This window comes from Drosophila willistoni, chromosome 3R, assembly GCF_018902025.1.
Source record: "Drosophila willistoni isolate 14030-0811.24 chromosome 3R, UCI_dwil_1.1, whole genome shotgun sequence".
In the NCBI taxonomy this organism is placed as follows: Eukaryota; Metazoa; Arthropoda; class Insecta; order Diptera; family Drosophilidae; genus Drosophila; species Drosophila willistoni.
Genome location: NC_061086.1, coordinates 3,456,714 through 3,473,106, shown reverse-complemented (window position 1 = coordinate 3,473,106; position 16,393 = coordinate 3,456,714). Strand labels below are relative to the sequence as shown.

The following is a 16,393-nucleotide window of genomic DNA, read 5'->3' as shown; positions in this document are numbered from 1 at the left end:
GTTTTGAAGCAAATCCCCAAACATTGCTTCGGCTTGGCGGCATTCTTCTAACGACACAAATTTTAATAGTGCACATAAAATACCGAAACAAAATTATCAAGTATAAAATATCGGTATCAATAACGAATATACTCGATACCAATAAGTATCGATATTTTTTCTCCGCACTCCGCAGTTGACGTGAAAAAAGTGAAAAAAAAGTCAGGCATCAACTAGAACTACTACGCAGTAAAAAAAAAATTTAAACAATTAAAAATGGGTTCGCGTAATGAGTGTCGCATTTATGTTGGCAACTTGCCGCCAGATATCCGCACCAAGGATATTCAAGATCTCTTCCACAAATTTGGCAAAGTGACTTTTGTGGACTTGAAAAATCGGCGTGGTCCGCCATTTGCATTTGTTGAGTTCGAAGATGCGCGGTGAGTAATTTGGAAAAATAGTGGATGAAAGAGAAGGGGTTAATAGACACGCCTAATTGAATTGTATTTGGTTTAGCGATGCGGATGATGCCGTAAAGGCGAGAGATGGTTATGATTATGATGGCTATCGCCTACGTGTGGAATTCCCTCGAGGGGGCGGACCCGGCAGCTATCGTGGCGGCAATCGCAATGATCGCAATCGCGATGGCGGTGGTGGCGGAGGACGGATGGGCGGACGTGGTCCCCCAGCGAAACGATCTCAATATCGTGTAATGGTCACAGGATTGCCAACATCGGGGTCGTGGCAAGATCTCAAGGATCATATGCGTGAGGCGGGTGATGTTTGCTTTGCGGACACATACAAAGATGGCTCCGGTGTTGTGGAATTCTTGAGACACGAAGATATGAAATATGCCATTAAGAAGTTGGACGACTCGAGATTCCGTTCTCATGAGGTAACTTCACAAAGGACTTTACAGGGATGATTAATGCATACTAATCACTTTCGCTACAATAGGGCGAAGTTGCGTATATCCGAGTACGGGAAGATAGCGGAGACAACGATCGCAGTGGTGGTAGCGGAGGAGGTGGTGGCGGCGGCGGTGGCGGAGGAGGTGGCGGCGGCGGTGGCGGCGGCAGTCGTGACTACCGGGACAGGTTAGTTGCTTAGTTCATTTTTGTGTAAACTTTATTGAAATGGAATTTCTATTTTTGTTTCCATCCACAGATCCCGTTCGCGTTCATTCTCGTCGCGACCACGTCGTCGGGGCACTCCAACTTATTCACCAGTACGACGTCAATCCTATTCCAGGTCTCGCTCACGATCCAATTATTAGTTTTATGCTTAACATCCCCTTTCAATATCATTATCCATTAATTTTATATTAATTTTCTTATGAGCAGGAAATTTTAAGGAAAAAGCAAGAAAGTATATACATATATATGAACATTTTGACTACCGAATCATCAATCATGCATTCAATCAAGAAACCCAAGAAACAGCAAAATGACATCATAATTCAAATCGAAACTTGCTTTTCCAGTCCCATGAAAGAATCGAAGGTTTTACTATTTAAAACATTGACTTAAAATTACTAAATTTTTTATAATGCGAAAATTCAAGGAACTTGAAACATTCCTTGCTCTCTTAATATGCCATCACAAACATAAAACACCAAACCAACAACATCAAATAAGAAATATTCTTGCATTTTAAAATACAATTAAAAACATAAACAGGAATACATAAAATAAACAGAGAAAAATTGTCAAACATGAGGAAACACTTAAAAACTAACCACACAAACAAGAATTGAAACAGAAAATGAAATATTTTAAGATTTTATGTACAAAATTATTAATATTTAACATTTATATTTTTCTTCTCTTCCCTATTTGTGCGCGTTTATATTTGAGGAGGATTGAGGCTAATGGAGGATAAATTTTGAGTGGAATTTAGTGGAGGCAGGATATATGGTATGAAATATTAATGAAGAAAGGATGATGGAAATAAAAAGGATTTGGAAAAGGATAGGAAATTGGCTAGGACAACGTTGGATACGTGGAGGATGCTGTCGCACAGCATGGAAGGAAAGGAATTTGCAATTGTCAAAAAGAAAGGGAGAAATACGCATTTTCTCTCGGGATTCCTCCCTTGATTGTGTATCTGTCTTTTCGATCATATTTCGTTTGGGTAATGGATTGTGGAGTGGAATCGATGAGGATGTTGATGGCAGCGAAAGGAATTTCATGCACTTGGACAGGATAATTCCAGGAGTTATGGAAACACTTCGAAATTTTAGCATTCGTGATGTGATTACATATTCCAGGAATTGCAAGAAAAAAAACTTCAGCATCCGTGAGATTTGGAGTTTTAGGAATATTATGATTTGATTTTCCGAGAATTATCCAAATTATGTTACGCATCCGAGATTCGAAACTTTAGAATTTATGGATTCAAATTCATTTCTTGTCTTGCTCGCCATCTTCTGTTTCTGGGATGCTCGTATCCTTCAATATCCACACCGATTATAGCGGGACCATCCAAGTTTGCCCAACGCTGGATAATTGCCCCGTGGTGTGATTCTTTCTCGTGGTCTACTCTCAAAATCTGTCGTTATCTCTCTCTATGCTCGTCTGATATCAGTGGTATGTTTCGATTGCCTTTTTTTTGAGTTAATATTTATAATTTTTTACATAAAATACTGTTTGCTTATTTGATGTGTTGCGACTATCAAACCACATAATGAACAAAAAAAGAAAAAAAAATACCGAAAGTACAGTTGCCTTCATATATATAATCGTATGTATGTATGTGTGTATGTTATCCCTCTTCCACATATTTTTTTGACTAGATCCCTGCAAAAGCAAAAAAAAAAACAAAGAATTTGAGCATTTTTAATTGCATGAAGTTTGTCAATCCAGAATTACATACTCTAATATATACATATGTATGTCCATATATATTTGAATCACCCATCAAAGCAATAGTTTTAAACCTATTTTTGAGACGAAATAAATACAATATTATATTGCATAAGATTTTCTGAAGTTTCTTATTTAAAAATTGGGGAGTGGGTAGGAACCCATCTCAACAGGCCAAACCAGAGGGCCGCGGACATTTTTGACCGCGCCAAAGTTTGTATACCCTTGCAAATTAGCCGTCAATGTGGTAAAACGTTAGCATAAACAGTAGCATGTTATTTTATCCAATGTTTATATGACAGCTATATAATATAGTTATCCTATATAGCACACTTATAATAGGTGTATTAAACTGACAAATATTAATTTTTAAAATCGCAAAAATCCCTAATTCCTTGTATGCGTTGCACACTTCTGACCAAAAGGAATATACTCTTTTTGCAAGGGTATAAAAACATGAAACATTCACTACTGAATCCCAATCTTGAAAAGAGACCGTCGAAAGTCGGGAACAAATTTAAGATTTTAATATCTGCTAGTGCATGTTAAAACTGCAAGTGCACTTAAACAATTTAATTTATAATAGAAAAGCAAATTCAAAATATAGTAAGAAAATTCAGAACTACTATTTACCATTCTTTTTTGTTTATAATTTGGCTAGAGTGAAAAATGCCAAAATGCCAACACTAATACTGGTTAAAATACTGGTCTGGAAAACCACAACATTTGAATTAAACCGTTTTTCTTCGGTGAGTGTTAATTTGATTTTCGAAGTGAGCAGACGTGCTGTCGCGAGTTTTTGTCGGGTGTGTTTTGTTTCTGTTACAACGAAAATTTACGACGAAAGTGCGCCAAAAACGGAAACCGAAATATGTAAATGAGTTTTTTGCAACTAAAATTGTAACGCTGCCCACATTTTAAATATGTACATAAGTGCAGTTTCGATTCGTGACTTTCGAAAATAAATAAGTACATAGTAGTATTTAGTGTTTTGGCTTTAGTTGAATGGTTTGCTGTGTGTTTATTTGTTTTATTTGCGTTCTGTCATTGATAAACAGCTGTTGCTGTTTGTTGTTGGTGTTGCCTTATCAGCGGTCTCTCTTTTGCCCATTCTATCTCTCCTTTTCTTTATTGAACTTACCATCATCGATTGATTGGCTTATTTATGACCATCGTCATTATTATTATCATCAGCATCAAAAGTGGAAGTGGAAGTAGTTTTGGTTTATTCTTTTTGCCGGCCGCCAACTGCTTGATCGATTTCGGGTTTTTTGTTTTTTTTTCCCCTCTTTGGATTTATTACCAATCATTGAGTCTTATCATTTAATTTGTAGTCCCAGCTAAAAAACATTACAAAGATAAAGGAAGTGAAGTGTGTATTCAAAGTGCTAAAGAAAAAAGTCAAAACCTACAAAAGATTCTCTACTTAACCCCAATCCAAAAGGTAATTAAACAAGTGAAACATCAAAATTAAATATATATTTTAAATGAATACTGTGTGTTTATGATCACCATAGATAAAGTTTAACAATATTCTACATCAAAATTAGAACCATTGTCTAAAAAAAACTTTAGTTTGAAAATAATCCATTATTTATATAGGTCAGCTATTGCTCTCTTGAAACCCTCTTTACATAAATTTATCGTGGATTGACACTTGTTTGTTTCTAAGTGTGAGGTTGTAATGCGATACGCCCACGTGCACTTACACAGACTTACTAGATGCGGTTTAGGTACATGTACATACATATGTATGTATATATTTGACATCCTTGAGAGTGGTAAAAACTACCTGCATTCGGCTTCTGTGTTGTGCTGTGTGGGCCATTTGGCTACGCTCTGTTATTGTCGGCGTGTTAATCCAAGACGATGCTTATCGCACCTAAAGACTATGTATATGCATTTGGGTATGTTCTGCAAGATAGAATGCTGTAGGTCAGGCATACGACAGGTGCAGCGCTAAAAAGTTCCCAAAGACGTTGAGCCTCGATGGCTCCTTCATTGAAATGGCAGAGTTCATTGGGTCGCATGATTGCCGGTTGATTAAAATAAATAATAAAGCAAAAAACAAAGAAGGAACTCTTGTTCCGACCTCTGACCCCTCTTGTTAAGTCAATGAGGCGCATCGTGTACGCAATTTATGTTAGTTGCTGTTATTTTTGTTGTTGTTGTTGTTGTATGTAGAAGTTTTTATAAAGGGTATAAATTGTGTGTTTAGATTTATATAGAACTGGTATTCCTACTATATACATATGATCAGAATCACTAATTGAATACCACCTAACGAAGTCGTATTCAAATTGTATAAATTAACTTTGATATATGTATGTTCATTATGTATTGCAGTGTATTTATTATTCGCCGATATTTCTGCATGTTTTTGAGACTTTCTCAAGTCTTGCTTTTCCCGACGCATTTAATAAGACACTTTTTAATTTTTTTTGACCGTCCCAACTCTTGGCCAAACAACCAACTGAAGAGGCAGCTTTCCTGCAACAAGATGCAGAGACGTCTACAACGTCTGAGAGTGGCTGAAAGTGCGGCGTAAAGTCTTTCTAATTGTTTTGACTGCTGGCAATTTCTCTAAAGCCATCTTTGGCTAGATTGCCACTTAATGCCTAAACGGGTTTGTATTGATCCGAAAACAATAAGCAGCAAGGACCTAAAAAGACTTCCTGATAGTATGACTCATTCGTTTTTCTATTTTGGCCTTTTCATCAATGGCAAATGAATAAATGAATGAATGAGCGACTGAAGAGTTTAGTTTGTCTCTTTCACTGGTGTACGCAATCCATCAAACTGTCCCAACAATTAATTGGCTTGAAGCTGGTCAGCACACACACAGACACAGACACAAAATACTCGCCATTTGCATTTCCTTTCATCGCTACTTGGGCGCCATTTAATTGCGGAATGGGAATGGCAATTTGCATATGGGCAACGAGGCCACTTTTGACACTTTCAAAGCTCGTTAGTTTTATAATAAATGCATAACAAGTAATTATTATTATGGACAGCATCACTTTGCCACCAGTCACTAATTAGTTTGAAATCAATTTCAATTTTTCTGAATTGATAAGATAGTCCGGCTCACATCTCGTACCTCACCACCTCCTTGGTTCACAATCTGAATTCCCATGGGTTAAAACAGAGAGTAAGCTGGGGTCAAACTTAAAAAAAAAAACCTAGATAGCTGATTAACGCATGTCTCTAGCAGAATACTGCGTGGGTTGCCATATAAGTTTATTCCCTTAATACCTAAGATCAACTTTTAGAATAGTTAGTTTGTTCATTTCACATTTTTCATGTTTTACTACCAAAAAACGTGCTAGAGAAAAATGCGTCAGACACTTTAAACAGGATTTACGGCTCTCTGCGCAATGGGCAACAAAACAATGAAAGGGCTAAATGGAAGGCTTAGGGTGTGAGAAGAGGGTAGGTAATGCCAGTGGTCATGGCAATTGCAATGGCTATTAAAATAATTTAACTTGCCACATCATAATAAGCCATGCTAGAGCAACAAAAAGGGGAAGGATTACCCCACGCCAAGGCCCAGGCAAGAGGAGGCTTAACATAATTTTGCCAATATTTTGAGGCAAATCTTGGCATAATGCGCTTAGAAATTTATGTGAATAAAAGCGGCATTAACCTGAATGGATCGTCGGCAAACGGATTGCAGGCGGAGATGAGGATAATAATGATGAAGATGAGGATTGTAATAATGATGACGATGAAGATGATGATGAGTTGTATGCGCGCCAAAAGGCTGCAAGAGCAGCAACGGCATGACGACGACGTCGACGACTGCATTAAAGTGGAAAATCCTGTCTGACAACATTTAACTAAAAAAAAGAAATAAATATATATAGTCAGTATATATATGTATAATGGTATATGTGTATACAAAACACATAATAAGCGTGAAAAAAGGCAAAATGAGAGCACAAACTCAAGCTCGGGTTTGAAAGGAGGAGACAGGCAATGAAAAGCGAGGAAAAAACACGAAAAACAAAACGTACAAAACCAACTCTCTCTCTCTCTCTCTATCCCCCCACCTGCTACACTCCGCACCCCCACCAGCAGACAGACAGTCAAACAAACAGATAGACAAATTACCAACAAGAAAAACAAAGATTTACAAACAAAACAACAAAAACCATGAGATTTGGATTGGGAAAATAAAGAATTAAGCTATACAACAAGCTCTGGGGTAACAAAGACAAAAAATTATGATTTCTTGCACTCAAGTATAAAATTTGAAGTGAAAAATGCCAAACAACCCGAGACCCCATAAATTTTTAACTGGCTTCAGAAATTTCTTCGAAATATTTTCAATTAACACCGGCACGCGCTTTCATTATGATAAGTGTTTCTGTTCAATTTTGTTCACAAAATGCGTCATCATTAATCATCGTCAAAAAATCATTTAACATCAATATATTTAATTTTTGCACATGCTCCTTTTTTTACTTGGCTCTCAACACCAACAGATTTGTACGTACCCAAAAAACAATTAAACAAATAAATAACACAATTCAACGAAATTGATTAAACATTTCGATGGAAAGATGCATCTGATATATACAAAGATATATGCTACGAGTGTGGATACGAGGTCAGCTACAAGACATACATACATATATGTATTGGGACTAGGATTATTTTATTTATTTATTTATTTATATAATTGTAAAAAAGAATTAATTCTAGATTACAAATAAGTGTGAGAAAACCAGAGCAACAAAGGCCTTCAGGCTTATGGTTTGTTCATTCTCTTAGGGACTAGGATTAATCTTAACTCCTTTTTAGAATTTATTGGACATTTTTAGCAGTCTTGAGGGGAGTAATTCGATCTTTGACATCGAAATTTGAACAGGTTCAATATAATGTTTGGTCAGATAGATATTTCCCTTGTTTTCTACTTGTAAAAAATCAGGCCCTAGATATCAACATTTTATAGTCCAAGAGGAGTCCAGGCAATTACCTTAGAATAAAAATTCAAGCTACAAATATTTAACTAAATAGTTTTTTCAATTGACCTTTGACAAAGCCAATATACAGGTGTGCTACAGAAATCACTTCGACGGCAATTTCAGGGAAAGCTGAAATCTTGGTGCCACAGACTGACATACATATTATGAGATTTTCCATCCCCTCGCCGATGTGCTATCTGAATGTTTTATTTTATTATATTTATTAAATCTATGTCTAAGGACAGTTACTGATTATTCTGCATTAAAAATAGTGAAATCAAAATGTATCATGTTATAATACCAAATTAAGTGTTAAAACATTAATAAAAACATTGCTAATTTAGTGACACTTTTAATTTTAGTCATTTTCTATGTCTCAAATAATATAAATTTAGAGCTTAATAAATGGAGGTAAAACTATTGATACACCCTAATTGGCAACCCTGCCAAAACCAACCAACTGTGTTCGAAAAAATAAAATCACTCGAAGTTTTGTGGTACCTTGTTTTCTTTTTGAAGCGAATTGGATTCCGTACGGAATTGAAACTGACAGTGATTTCTGTAGCACACCTGAATATATGTATATTTTGCAAAGCAGTCGGAAATTATGGAAGTTATTATTAATTGATGGATGTAAACAAAATGACAGTAAAATGTAGACATGATTCCATATTTTGCTTGCCTAAATTAAATGATAAACTGTTCAACTATGTCTGGAGGAAAGGTTTGAAAAAAACAAAGCTTACATCTAGCTTCCATCTTAATAGTAGAAATCCCAAAACTTAATAAGCCACCCACGTTTTAATGAACTTTTTAAAACAACAACAAAATCATCGATGATATTGAATGCGTTTATTTGGAAAACCACGTGAATTTTCTCTCATTAATTTCATTGCTTTTTCATGTATAATTATAAACAGATGAAGCTAATTTTGTTGTTGTTTCATGAATTCCGTTCGTATTTTCCATTTCTGATCAGGTGAGAAGATTAAATAATGGATAAACATATACACACAAATGTCTCTATATGGATCGGTTATTCAAAATTTGCATATGGAAAACTTATGCCTTTTTGATTGTATAGCTCTCATGGTGATCAAAGAATTATAAATGCCGAATACAAACAAGAGAGGAGAGAAGGAGAAGAGGGTCTTTCAATAACAACCTTATTTTGTTTATTTATGTATTGTCTTCGATGATGACAAATATTAATGAAAACCTATGACAAAAAAAGGGGGAAACAATAGATGCCACAATTATTGAAACTAATTTTAGGTTTCCTGTCACTTTTAACTACCTAATTCCTAATGCTTCCATTCTTAAACCAATTCTATGTGTTTATGGCATGACAAATTGATACAAATCTTTCTCATATGTATATATCAACTTTTTGTATATATAGAAAATATGCCAAAGCATTTCGTCAAAGTCAGCAACAGAGACAAACAAAAACAGAATAAAAAAGGAGGGAAGAGAAGTAGGTAAATTTCATACAAAAACCAAAACCGAAATGGAACATGTCATGTTCGCTCCCCTGACCATGACCAATGAGTTTTACAAACATATATTAACACACACAAAGGGCAACCAGCAAACCGAGAAAAATTGCTTACAATAAATACATATGTACACAGAAAAGTAGTATTAATAAATAATTTCTCTGCATTTTTCTCTGCCAGAATGTAGGCAATCAATTTTTTTTGCTTTGTTATTTTTATGTATGTATGTAAGTAGAAAAAGAAAACAATTAATAAACATTTATTTTACAATTGTAAATGTGCGCAATCATTGCAATTTAAAAACAATAATAATACACAGGAATAATAATTTTTGTTAATTGTAATTTACGTTGGCATTTTAATTAAACCGCAAGCTATGTACACTTAATAACTATCTGAACGGGTATATCGGTTTATTGTAGTTGGAAAGTATTTGTTAACTATGATTGAGAATGAATAGGCGATATTAATTTTAAAAAACAATTAGATTCCGAAATGTCAATAGTTTTCGAAATTAGAATCGAAACTTGTTTGTTTCGCCCTCTCTATCAGCATACAGGGTTGCCGAGCTTTATAATTATTAAAGGACCAATTTGTTTTTCAGGGAAAATCTTGACAAAAATAATTCGTGTTTCATTTGTGAATGCTTTTTGAACTAAATTGGTTCTAGTCTTAGTAAATGAATTAATATTTTTCTACAATTTTAAACGCAGAATTTATTTGGCAACCATAAAATCGAAACGACAACGGGCCAATTCATGTTTTTCTTACTTAATTCAATGATTGCTTGCTAAGAATATTGTTTTAAACTAATGAAACGGTCGAATTGATTTACTTCCTTACACATATATATTCCACTGAATCAAAGGCAACCAAATTGAACAAGCTTTATAGTTTGATATTTAAATATTTTATATTGGTTTAGGGATATTTCTAAAATTTTGCAGGGTATTTTAGCTCTAATCTGTTTCCGATGATAGTTTCCAGTTGCTTTTTTTCAAGCCACATTTGCCAGGGCGGTTTTTGATGGCTTGTCACTTTTTTATTTTGCATATGGCATAATGATTATTGGTAGATTTTGATTTATTTTTTATTTATGGTAGCCATAAATTCGATTTTGTTATGTGATTTATGACAGTTTTGGTTTTAGCCATTGAAAGCTTTTACAATGTTATTTATTAATGGACTTGTAATTGGTTCAGCAGTTAATATTTTTTCTCCCCCATATCCGTGGAATGACATAGAGTACATACTTAACACTTATTAACAAATCGATTTACTACTACATGTGTAAATATGTAAGGCTGATGGCATGACCAATGTGCTAACAAATACATATATGCCTATGCACTCATCATCGCGTGAAACATTGGGAGAGTGGAACTCATTCGATTCAATTCGATTTCTACACACAATCCACCCCACCACGCCCACTTATTCGCCTATTCAGTCAACACAATTCGTGCGTAACTTTATATCCGCTTAAATTTCGCTCCGCCTTTGGCATCCCACACATTCCAATGAAACCAAACTGCAATAATGTCTGTATTTTGTATAATCCCAGGTGGCCAATGAAGCGTTACCTTACACTAGGTAGCGCATTTTTTGTTGTCATTACGATTGCTTAGCTATTTGCATTGTTTAACGTTTAGTTTAGCTTTGACGTATGAAATCATTCCACTATCTGTTAGTTTACTACTCTCAAATGATGGGTGTAGATCCCACTTGAAAATCTCACGATCATCTGCTACACGGCTTTGACTAATTATCTAATTATCTTTTTTGAATTTTTAGTCTTAACGAATGAGAATTTAAATAGATTAGTGTTAATCTCGAATTGGATATGCTAACTTCCATGCAGAATCATTCTATTTCATGGAAACACAAGGTTTTCGGCATGAATTCCCCGATTGCAACTTGGAAGTCATCCTCCAAGATCAATGACTCCATAAGGAATGAAAGAACGGGGCGGACAGGCTTATCAATTAAAAAGGGGGAAAAATTGTTTGAGGTCTATAGATAAACACAAGCGGCATGATAAATGGACACCTATCAATAATGAGGGAAAAACGCTTTTTCACGCTGCCGCCTAGCCCCCGGCTCCCCCTTGTGATGTTTCATCGGTTGGTCTTGTTGTTGGTTACTGGTGGCCAGTGTCAGAGCGTTTTGTCACTTGTCTTTGCTTTTGGCGTTTTTATTTACCTGCAATCAAAACAGTTTATGTATTTTTTCTCCCTCTCCCTCTCCGTCTCTCTCTACGGGTTTTCTGCTTGCTTTCAAATGTTTATTTACATGGAAAACAAATGCACAAACAACACAAACTGAAAGGCCGAGGGTAGCCCACTCACTTCTATAGTTAAATATATATGTATGTACTTTATTGGCAAAAGAAAAAGAAGAAATCAACCCATGACAAATGCGTAATGCGTGCACTTTAATCAGTCAGATTTTGTTTATTCGATTAAATGTTAGAGCTACAACTATAATCCAACATCAACACCATCACAACTCCTATCACCCCCTTCCTCTTCATTCGTTTGCATGTCTAGCTAACACTTGGGTATTGGGTTGGAAAAAAGGTGCTAATGATAACAGAAAATAGCAACAATAAACTGGGACAGATTATTGCGCATACGCAACGTTGCAGCAAAAAGTCATAAAACAAAATTGAGAAACAACTGTAATGAACTCTCTTTCTTTCTCTCTCCCTCTTTCTCTTTGCTCTTTGGTGTTTGTTCAATAAAAGGCCAAACATACCATACACTGACTGACTGCCAGAAAGGGGAACGAAAGAAGGAAAAGTGCCACAAAAATGCGATAAAACAAAAAAAATAAAAGAAAAGTTTCAAATACCCATGAAAACTTCAGATACCACATAGAAAACTGATAGCCTGAAGGCCGCATTTACGGCCAATAGTAGACATATCGACTAGCCTTTTCATCTATCTGAATGTTGAGACAGATTTTCAATCATTTTTGAAGTCATCATAATATTATATTCAACTGAATGAAAGTGACTATCCAACTCATGTACTCATTTTTGTTGTTCTTGTGGAGAAGTTAATTCTTTCTTTAATGCTTGAACCAATTTACAAACAAACAAATTGTCAATTGCTCACTCCTTTAATGCCTTGTTTAGCAAGTCTGAAATAATAAATTCTCGTATTAACTAAGCTATATTTTAATGAATGCCACTCCTACCTATAGTATCCTCTCCCATTTTTAAGAAATCCTCATCATCTTCATTGCATTTGATGTTCCATTTATTGGTGGCAAATAGCAGATTTTTGGAATACTTTTCACTCTGCAAATCTGTTTTAAAATATTTGCCAGGACGATGTCGTTTAGCAGGTTTATCACAGTTTTCCATACATTTCTTAAATAGTTCGAGACTTGACGGACTAGAGACATACTCATGATGCCAGTCATACACTGGAGGGCTGTGAGCAAAGCTCATTTGGCTATCGAAATCATCGTCCACAGCCTGCAATTGCTGCAAATAGTTGGCAAAATCCTCATAGCTCAAATGCCGCATATTGGGGCATGATATGCAAATGGGTCGGTGATAAGAACAACGACCATCGCGCATCCAACAACGCGGCGGACACATTGTTAATTTATTCTGATGCACGGTGGCTCGAAAGTTTTTGGGATCGTTGTGGGCAGTGATAACCAGGCTGCTATAGAACAGGCCATCTTGTATCAACTTTGACATTTGGGGCAAGGTACAAAAATGATCCAATATATGGCCAAATGGACCTATCATATAGCGATCGTTGGTCTTAAATTTACTTAATATGGTTGGTGCCAGATAACCGAAGCGTATATTCTTCATAATCGAACCCACGCTATCCTGTCGCATGGGCCATTGATGGTTCAACCAGAGCAATGCACTATATAGAACCTAAATTAGAAAATTTTAGTACGAAGACAAACATTAAAGTACATTTTCCATTATTAACCTCAATTTCTGCATTAACAGCCACGTTACACGAACTAAGCAAAGTGCACATCTGCGTTTCACTGAGTTCGACGAATTCGGAACTACTGACAATTGTTAGGAAAGACCTTGAAATGCGTAGGGCCATGGGTTCATTCAGATGGACTAGATCGGCCACTTTTCGTGCTTGATACATGAGGTCGAAAGCGGTGAACTCATTGAATATACGAAAATCTAATGTCTCCCAACAGTGCTCAAGTAAATCTGGCATTTCCAAATATATAGCAGCTCTCAACAGATCTGTTACATCGTTTGCATTAATTACCCCATACTTGGCTATCATCCATTGATAGGCCAGACTGAATCCTCGCGGCGTTAACTTGCTGGACTTGATAATGATCAAAGGATTGTGTAAGTACGGTTTCAAACGTTTCGAATATATGTGCAGAACAATCGAATGGCACTGAAACTCCCGATCGCGAACATTAATAACGACATCTGTTAACAAACCATTCTGTATAAGATTTATCAACTCCCTCGTAACCGGTTTGCTATGATTCATGACGATAATGTCAGAACTACTGCCCGGATCGTCCATATCCTTAAAAGCTGGTACCTCGAATTCAAGAAATTGATCTTTCAAGTTATTTAGTTTTGGTTTGAGATCGCTGAAAGTTCATTATAAACGAAAATTCATAAATATTTGAACAGATTTTTCACTTGCCACTCGTATTCTTCAACGCTGGCTGCAATCTCGCAAGTCCAATCTTGTAAGAAATTGGCTAAGTATGGACAATTGGTGTACATTTTGTTAACTCTTTGTTGGTTGACTTTGGAAATGCCTTTTGGCAGGTCGCACAGAGGGCTCTATGTTAAAGACAATCGATATAAACTTCTGACATGACCCTTAAGTCATAATCAAAGGAAAACTTGGATATCTTTTCATTTAGTGTTTGTATATTTTTCTAGCTGCCTCCTGCCTCCATCTTCATCTCCAACTTCACCCAGCCCATCGCCTGCCATCGTCAAACTGTGTTTAGATTTGGAATCGAAAAGCGTAGTTTTTATGAGTGGCAAGTGGCACAAACAAATCCCATTAATTCCACAGATTCGCACGAGTTTTTCGTTTGGTGCACTCAATTAAAATGCCAAGTTCAGCGGCCTGCCAACATTCGCCGACACTCTGACAGCTGACAGATGGAAATGGAAATGAAGAAGGAGATGGAGGCGAAGACGGGGACGGAAACAACACGACGTAGACGAAGACAAAGAAGGAAGAGGGGCCACACGCTAGCAGAACTTCTGGTTTGGGTCATGGACACTCCCCACTGACCCACCTCCTGTCCCTTTCCATGTCGCCATCATTTTATTCCACTCTAAACTATCAATCATTTGGAGGCGGTTTTTTTTTTGTTTTTTCTTTGTTAATTTGACTCGAAACAGGTGCACAAATGTGTCAAAGTTTGAAAATTTTCCAAAATAAAACGTTTCCAAAAAGTTGAACTTTAAAGTTCTTTTGTTTTGTCAAATGTCATTTAACTTTGACTTGGGCCATGAAATTCTGTTTATAGATTTAATTGGTATTTATTAAGGTATTTCTCAGAGATTTAATTGGTATTTATTAAGGTATTTCTCAGAGAACGTGTCAAAGTAATACTTATGTAACTAATTAAATATGTTGTTAGACGTAAATTCTCAAATTGAGATAAGCTTGAATCGCTTTAGATTGATATCTAAATTAGACTTAAATTTGTTTAATTATTTTAACACTTGGCAAAAGTTGAAGTAAGTTACTTATGGAAAAGGAAATCGAATACTAGTTGAAAATTTACCACTTTTTATACCATACACCCATAGGGTGAAATGGTATATTTAAGTCGCCAAAATGTAGAAGGAAGCATCTCCGACCCCACAAAGTATATATATTCTTGATCAGGATCAACAACCGAGTCGATCTAGCCATGTCCGTCTGTACGTCCGTCCGTCCGTCCGTCCGTCCGTCCGTTCGTATGAACACCTAGATCTCGGAGACTATAAGAGCTAGAGCCACCAAGTTTGCCCCCTTCCGCCCCCGGAATTTACAAAAAACAGATTTTCTTAAAAACTATGTAAGCTACCGACATTAAATTTGGTATGTAAGCTAGCTTAATACACGCGCAGATATTGACTATTTAAAAATTTTGCCACGCCCATTTCCGATCCCGCAAATTAAACAAAACTGATTTTCTCGAAAACTAACAAAGCTAATCTCACCAAATTTAGTATGTCAATTGGCTTAGTATGCGCGCAGAATATATATATTTTACTATGTTGCCACGCCCACTTCCGCCTCCATAATTTAGAAAAAACCGATTGGCTCTTGCAATTTTTTGACCATCGCGATTAAATTTGGCAGACTAATAAATCTTATCTATTTCTATCAAACTACCAAATTTTATTGAAATCGGACTAGAAACATGCAAAATATACGTATGCCCATAAGGGCAGAATTGGCCGTTGGCTAGCGGCGGCGCTAGAGTGCTCGTGTGTTTGTAGAGTGAGCGAGATAGCATATGGTATGGGGCATGTTAAAACAATTTAATAGGCATACATTTGGTTTTCGAAATTTTAAATATTTGTTTCACCTGGTGTATGGTATACCCAAGTCGGCGAGACGACTTACTTACTTCACGTTACACGTTTCTTTATTTTGACGGCAACTTGTTGTACTCGATAGGAAATTAAAGTTAAAGGTCTTGTAACTGGGTCACTTAAAGACTTGACGCTTCTGTTTAAATGTTGAACAAACTATTTTTTTTGCTTTGACTCACAAATTATGTACATACATATTTGCTGTTAATTTACTGAGAGCAACTATCAAACGCAGTTGACTTTTGATGCTGTCAAAAAGCAGTCACTTCCTTCCATTTCATTGGGCTTTATGGGTATCGCAGCTCTTAAGCAATTACACTCAGAGTGGTTAGTGGAGGGTTGAAGGGAAGAAGCAGTCGGAAACGAAATGCACCCTATGGTTAACTTTCCACCTTCCAAAATGTTAACGCTGATATGAATTTGTGGCTGTTTGTGGTTTGAGGTTTTTAATTATACTCCCTGCGTTTAATGCTTGGGAAACGCTGCGAAAGCCATCAAAGTTAAGGC

At 36.2% G+C, this 16,393-nt stretch overlaps 3 protein-coding genes across 5 annotated transcripts in view; 2 read left to right on the top strand and 1 right to left on the bottom strand.

The window, feature by feature from the left end:
- Positions 1–159: 159 nt before the first annotated feature.
- LOC6650916 (serine/arginine-rich splicing factor 1B) lies at positions 160–2,960 on the top strand. 2 transcript variants are annotated; one of them, XM_047009480.1, is made up of 5 exons: positions 160–419; positions 496–874; positions 937–1,076; positions 1,147–1,230; positions 1,323–1,366. In XM_047009480.1, the coding sequence occupies exons 1-5, from the start codon at positions 256–258 to the stop codon at positions 1,330–1,332; spliced, it is 777 nt and encodes a 258-aa protein (XP_046865436.1). In that variant the 5' UTR covers positions 160–255; the 3' UTR covers positions 1,333–1,366. The 2 variants fall into 2 exon arrangements, with proteins under 2 accessions (XP_046865436.1, XP_002072763.1); XM_002072727.4 differs by having other exon boundaries at positions 1,147–2,960.
- A 648-nt stretch (positions 2,961–3,608) lies between these two features.
- LOC6650912 (extracellular sulfatase SULF-1 homolog) overlaps positions 3,609–16,393 on the top strand; it is a 37,615-nt gene continuing 24,830 nt past the window's right edge. Inside the window, exons 1-2 of one of the 2 annotated variants that reach the window (XM_047009470.1) lie at positions 3,609–3,716; positions 4,178–4,287. The gene's annotated coding sequence lies outside the window, so the exon portion shown is untranslated. The remainder of the gene's footprint in view (positions 3,717–4,177; positions 4,288–16,393) is intronic. The other variant, XM_002072724.4, reaches the window with a different exon arrangement.
- Positions 12,368–14,559, bottom strand: LOC6650915 (kelch-like protein 15). Its single transcript, XM_023179940.2, has 4 exons — positions 13,980–14,559; positions 13,278–13,923; positions 12,517–13,219; positions 12,368–12,459 (listed from the first exon to the last, which is right to left on the bottom strand). The coding sequence occupies exons 1-4, from the start codon at positions 14,060–14,062 to the stop codon at positions 12,431–12,433; spliced, it is 1,461 nt and encodes a 486-aa protein (XP_023035708.2). The 5' UTR covers positions 14,063–14,559; the 3' UTR covers positions 12,368–12,430.

Excerpts from the sequence above, each read along its gene's own strand:
- LOC6650916 (XM_002072727.4), top strand. The coding sequence starts at position 256 with ATGGGTTCGCGTAATGAGTGTCGCATTTATGTTGGCAACTTGCCGCCA. Across the intron at positions 420-495 it reads GTTGAGTTCGAAGATGCGCG|CGATGCGGATGATGCCGTAA; the intron begins GTGAGTAATTTG and ends TATTTGGTTTAG. Across the intron at positions 1,077-1,146 it reads AGTCGTGACTACCGGGACAG|ATCCCGTTCGCGTTCATTCT; the intron begins GTTAGTTGCTTA and ends TTCCATCCACAG.
- LOC6650915 (XM_023179940.2), bottom strand. The coding sequence starts at position 14,062 with ATGTACACCAATTGTCCATACTTAGCCAATTTCTTACAAGATTGGACT. Across the intron at positions 13,924-13,979 it reads AGCGTTGAAGAATACGAGTG|CGATCTCAAACCAAAACTAA; the intron begins GCAAGTGAAAAA and ends ATGAACTTTCAG. Across the intron at positions 13,220-13,277 it reads CTGTTAATGCAGAAATTGAG|GTTCTATATAGTGCATTGCT; the intron begins GTTAATAATGGA and ends TTTCTAATTTAG.